This window comes from Phaethon lepturus, unplaced genomic scaffold, assembly GCF_000687285.1.
Source record: "Phaethon lepturus isolate BGI_N335 unplaced genomic scaffold, ASM68728v1 scaffold15476, whole genome shotgun sequence".
Lineage (NCBI taxonomy): Eukaryota > Metazoa > Chordata > Aves > Phaethontiformes > Phaethontidae > Phaethon > Phaethon lepturus.
In genome coordinates, this window is record NW_010545692.1 from 719 (window position 1) to 7057 (window position 6339).

The 6339-nt window shown below is 39.6% G+C and overlaps 1 protein-coding gene across 1 annotated transcript in view; it reads right to left on the reverse strand.

Annotated features, from left to right (window-relative positions):
* Window positions 1-5089: 5089 nt before the first annotated feature.
* The window catches only part of LOC104622302 (E3 ubiquitin-protein ligase RNF6-like), a gene marked incomplete at its 5' end in the record, with an annotated part of 2708 nt that continues 1458 nt past the window's right edge, over window positions 5090-6339 (reverse strand). Inside the window, 1 exon segment of the mRNA XM_010289042.1 lies at window positions 5090-6339. This exon segment is cut by the window's right edge and continues 26 nt beyond it. Coding sequence (XP_010287344.1) covers window positions 6057-6339 — 283 coding nt within the window.

Genomic DNA, 6339 nt, shown 5'->3' on the forward strand with positions numbered 1-6339 from the left:
GCCTGCGACCTGACGAAGCAGCATTCTCGGCGCACGCTGGAGGGGATTATTGTCACTCTGACTAGAGAAGCACCTGCCTGTCTTGCCCATGAAAATCTTCTTCCACCTTCTGCACTGCTGGGAGCTGGTCCCCCACACTGACACAGCTCCCACCGGCACAGGCGGCTTCACTGTGAACCGTCTGCTCCACAAACTGAGCGGCTACTGCTGCGGGCAGAGACGTTCCTCCCTTCCCCTGCTCTGACCACGCCGACAGCGGTTATGGCAGAGACGTGGCACCACGAGCGAGCGGCACAGACGTCACCCCTTCATCAGTACAATTGCTAAGGACATGGCTACACTCCCCCACTGCTGCCATGGTCTCGCTGCTGCTGTAACCTGCAATTGCTGGAGGAAAGCTGCCATAAAAATACCCATCTATATTACTTTTATGCTTTCTGTTGTGTAGATGAGCTCTGGGCAGCAGAGGCTTGAGCTGAACAGACTGTGACTCCCCAAAGTTTCTTGCAGCAAAGGCAGGTTCTGTCTTTTCCAAAAGGGACTATGAAAAATAAAACTGCCATTGCCCCATCTGGCCATTTACTCAGCTGCAGCTAAGGAGCATACAACCAAATTTTCAAGCATTTAAATCTCTGCGGCTGCACTGAAACCAGGTGCCAGCTTCTCTGAGCCCCCCTTCCACCTCACCAATTAAACTCATCTCTACTTGCAGTCTTAGGACCCATGTATTATTACATGAGTGGACATGCACATCCCCTCGCTGTTTACTTCAACAAAAGCCTCCATGACTCTCCCGAGAGCAGCCCACCTCCCGACACACTTCTGCGGGTGTCACCGGTATCCCACCGTCCCCAGTTTCTCCTGCCCCATCACATGAAAGGGGCAGTGGGTCCAGTCCAGGTGAGGCCACCTTCTCAGCACACCTGGGAAGAGCCAGGACTCAGCACCACAACGTGCTCGCTCCAGGCAGGCAGCTTTCTGCCGCAGGCCAGGTAAACAAATACACGGTAACACACACTTCCCAGTGTACATTTATAGAGCTGGTAAGAGCTAACTTCACATTAACTGACAAGCAGGAATTGCACAGATGACCAGATCACACACCCTTTAAATCACAAGCCTGAGAAGTGCAGAATCAGTCTGACAGGTGAATCCCTCATGCAACAGCTGAAGCTGGAAACGGTGCAAGAAAGAAAAACAATGGTGTGGACTTACCAACATGTATAGGTTGCAACTTCCATATTAGACACATCAAGACAATAAACATAGGAGAGTCCAAATTTATTTTTGAGGTTTCTCGTACAGAGTATGGTGTTAAGATTGCACAGCCTAACTTGAGCGTTCCTGTGACACAGAAACCCGGCCGGCAAGTACCTAGCTCGCCCTGCCTTCAGCAGAAGCCATGGTTAGCCAGGAGCAGGTAAAATACGTTCATGAAGTTGAGCTCAGCAAGGGTGACAAATATAGTTCCACAGTAGTTGAAATGTTACTTCGAAAAGGGAGAAAAAGCTGCTTAACACCAGCTGTTAGAATAAGCTGGGAATTTCACTGGGAGAAATCTTCTAACTGGGAGCTGAAAGTCAACTAAATTAACTTAAACTGTCCGTGACAAAATGAAGATTATGCTGAAATTTCAAGAGGAGGAAGGAACACAGTGGTTTATTGGATTGTTTACATCTTGGTGAGAGAATCGTGGAGGATTATGGGGACACACATACACACAGAACAAATGTGTGGCATCCCAGAATTTGAACACCAGGCTTTGGTATTTCTTCTTGTGGAAAAGGACTAAATAGAACTCAGCTACAAATATTGAAATCTCCACACTCCAATAACATGTTAAGAATGGAAATTTTCAAAACCATGTTTTGGATAGTACAGGAAATGTTGATCTTCATTCTAAGTAACAAATGGGATTCACACACTTTTTTTATTCAATCCATTTTCCAGACATCTGTACCTTTAATACACTTGTTAACAAAAGCTCTTTAAAAACAAACCCATCAAGTCCCACTTTGAAATGGGAAAAGTGTTTAAACTTACTAAAAAATTGACCGATACCGCAAAAATGAAGCTAAGCGCGTGATCTCAGCATTACTCATATGCACTTGCTTTAGCGTCTGACCTCAGATTATACCAGCCATAGCAGACTGCAACACAAACTGCATCTTGCTCTTGGAAATGAATGTGATGCACAAATATACTTTGATATTTTTCTAATTTTATAGACAAACTTGATTAGACAAAGTGTCTTACCATTGTGCTAACTGACATATCGGAGATTTTGTTTTTCTGATGACATGAAGTAACATCATAAAGCTGTCCTGTGAAGGAGGACACAGGCAAAGGCTACTGCACCTTTACATGAAATATATGAAGAGTAAGCAAGAATTATTCCTCTCCTCTGCCCTTTTATAAACAAAAGAAAGGAAAAAACGTATTAGCTTACCTAATCAGACAGAATTCAGGGATAGCTAAAGGAATTTAATAATTAACAAACAAGCTTGATTCTGTCAGTGCTTTACTCGTATTTCAAGTTCTCCTCAACAAGTATCAGCTTAAGGACAATTACCATATTTATTTTATAAAATTCTTCATATATTTACCTCTAGTTCCCTTTTATTAAAAAATTACAAATTTACTGATTAAATATCTGGAAATAAATGGTTAAACTTCGAATTAGGAGGCAATGCTAGCGAAATACCTGTGCTACGTGACATACTTATAAACAATCAGAAAAGAAATAAATAACAACTGATAAAAGCTGCAAATGGTACAGAATTATTGTGGTATTAGAAGCAAAGAAAAATCACAGGAGGCAGTGTGCAGGATGATAAAAGAGTAGAGAAAATTTGACTTGCACAACATAGTAAATAATCCAAGAGAAAAAAATATGTACACAATAGTATACCAAAAAAAGCATGTAATACTCCATTCTAAATTAGCAATTAACACTCAGGAAAGCGGTTGTGAAATCTTTTTGCAAAACTTAAGATATCACCTCAGTGTTGAGCAGCTATCAATCAAAAGCAAAACCAGAATATTGAGAATTATCTGGAAGATGACAGAGAAGAAAAAGCAGTTGTTATATCACTGTATAATGCCTAGTGCATCCATATCTTGAATTCTGCATGAGTACCCGTCCTCCTGTTTCAAAAGGGCAATAAGAATAGTTATAAAAGAACAGCTTCTATGTAAAGGGGGAGTAATTAGGACTCCTCAGTTATTACAAAAAAAAAAGGGGGGGGAGAATAGCATGAGACACTAGCAAAGTGAATGGGGAGGTGTTATTTATGGTGATGTTATTTCTTTACAGTATAAGAACTAAGGATCTTAAGACACTAAAAAGCAAGTAGAAAACACGCACCTCTCACAAAAGATAAACTGTGTAACTCTGCAATGGGCCGCTGCAGAGATCAAGAACACAGATGGGTTTCAGAAGTGATAGGAGATGTATGGAGAATAAATTAACAAAGCTCTTAAACACACATATGACTGCTGGAACATGAAACCCCCCAAGCCATCGACAAGGTAAAACAGTCTTTGGCGGGGTGGGTGCAGAACTGAAGGCATGTCACAGGAACGCAAGTAACAGAAACCAATACCAAACTGAACCACTGAGCTTTAATTGGTCCCATCAACACAGCTGGGATAGTTGAGGAACAGATGACATGCCTCTCCAAAGGAGGGCAAATACTTGACAATTCACATGCAGGAATATAGACAGGAATATAGTACGGGAGGATTCATGTCTCCTATCCAATAGCCTATGACTTCCATGGGAAGCTCTCACTGTATGTTTGGATATTCCCGCCCAGCAGCTCAGTTACAAGTACCTTGTCATATGGGACCTTGTATGAAATTTTGCTCTTGCGGTTATGCAGCAAAATCCCATCTAAATGAAAGAAGGCACAGGGAATCTCCCTTTACCTCCTGCGTATTTGTGTAGCAGTTGAGCAGGATTCCAACCAGTTAGTTTAAAAATGCAGTACCAAGAAAAAAAAAAAAATCCCCTATAGTAAGCGTTTAAGTTAGGATTGACCTTGAAAGAACTGACCAGCAAGGCAATGGTGAGCTAAAAGCATTTCTACAAATGTGGCACTTGGGTTAGGCAGCTTTCAAATATAAGGAGACAAGGAAGTAGCAGAAGGCACCCATGTACTTGGATACTGTCAACATCAAGAGCTAACAGAAGCAACAGAAAAAAAGAATGTAAAAAATAAGCTAATTCTGATAATCATCTTTAAATCTCCTCACTTTTTAATATGGCTAAGGAGGCACTCAAGAAAGGTGTCAACAATGTTTGCGATAATTAGCAGTGCAAATCGTATCAGAAGAGATCTTAATCACGTCCTTAAACTGACCTAAATCTCATAAGAGAATTTCTTACAGCTACTTTTAGGAATAAAAAGAAGTACTTCTGTAGAACTTTTGACACAAGTTTTTCGCTTGCAAAACTGAAGTAGACATCCAACAGCTTAACATGGGATTCTCTAGTTTCCCTTCCAGGATGTCATGAACAGATGCTTTAACTGAAGCACCTGGCACAGAAGTGCATTTGTCAAGGCCATCCGCAGGCAGAGAGAGCCCACAGGACTTCTTTGCTTTATCCTTTCTAACGCTCAGAATACAGACACATCAGAATATTACACAATTCTGCCTTTCTCTAAGGACTGAGATGCACATTGCCCAGAAGGTGAGCTTTCTAACATTCAGCTTACTTCCAGAAGCCCCACAAGTGCTTTTCCTTGGATTTTTATCTACCGTAACAGCTAACACACATTGTGGAAACACAAGTACACAGCCAGGGAAAACTGCAAAAAGAATAAAGGGAAAACTGAGACTGAACATCAAGAATGATAAACCTTCTTACCAATCTACAGGATATGGCTCAACAGTAATTCAGACAAAGCCTCAATTATTTAGTTTGCAACTTTATTTCTTTATAAGTTATCGGTATAAAGTTTAGTATCTAATTATACAGTAATCTGGGGACTTTAATGGAAGCTTATTTTGTCCTTTTTAGTGTCTTTTGCCATTTGGTCCTCAGATGTGTTTTAAGAGGACTAATCTTATATGTGTACCTTAAATTTCTGTACAAAAACACTTCAAGCCTTTGTTTTGTTTGTCTGAGTAGGATGCGCAAATCATGCATATTGTAGACAATATAATGGTCAAGGAAATATTTCCCTCTTTAAACTAAGGCAGTTAAAACCTCATGAATATCAAGTGAGTAAATTGGAAGAGTAAAAAGGCTTCCTCAGTGCTCACTTATTCTTTGAGCAAATATCATGTTCAGTAAGACACGCTCTCTTGGAATAATCATTGATTTGATTGCTGTCTGCATTGAAAAAGACAGCGATTGTCAAAGACAGCATTTAATTTATGTACATTTTATAACGTCACTAACTCATCCACTTTTGAATATGAACTCATCAGAGTTAAGCATTGTGTAAAACCACATGCAAAAAATTGCCATAAATTTTTTTAAATAGAACCAAATTGGCAAGTTTTTGGAAAGGATATTTCAATGTTAAAAAAAATATACTGTCTATTAAAATGAGCACTTCAAGTAACTTAAATTATCTTCAGCAAATATGTCCAGCAAGAAACCCTCTGTAAAAGAAATTGTTCTTAGAACAAAAAACTAAGGAATGGCTATTTAGACACTAATTTTTCAACACAGTGGTGGGTCTGTGTGAAACAATTTGTAATCTAAATAAAGTGAGTCCATTAAACTGTTAAAAAAACCATACATTAAGCAGGACTGGTTAACTATTGCCATTTCTGTATTTACAAAAGTGCTTAGCATAACAAAATTGCCTAAAAAAATATAAACTTTACCGATATCATTTGGTTCTATGTGTACTCCTAGATCTGCACTTGGAGAAAAATAGTATTTACATTGCTAGCTTTAGACAAGTTTCCTATTATTTTAAAGTAATTTAACAAAACTCCCCACACAAATGGACCCCTATGTAAGTCAATTCATTCCATCTTGCTCATCATAAATAGAGCAGAAGGAAATCCTTGAGTACTGAGCAGTATAAATAATTCTAGCCATTGTCTGTGGCATTAGACCCCAGTACAGGTTGCCGACAAATTGGGCAAGTGGAGTTTTCAGAAAGCCAGCGATCAATACAATGAATATGAAACTCATGCATACAAGGTAACTGCCTTAGCTTATTCCCTGTTACATATTCATTAATGCAAACACTACATGTTTTACTTATTTCATTTTCAGTGTGAATATCCCCATAGTTCCGGGTAGAAAGATTGTCAATCTGCTCTTTGGTTAAACCTCTTAAACGATCGTCATCCTCATCTTCATTCAGCAGG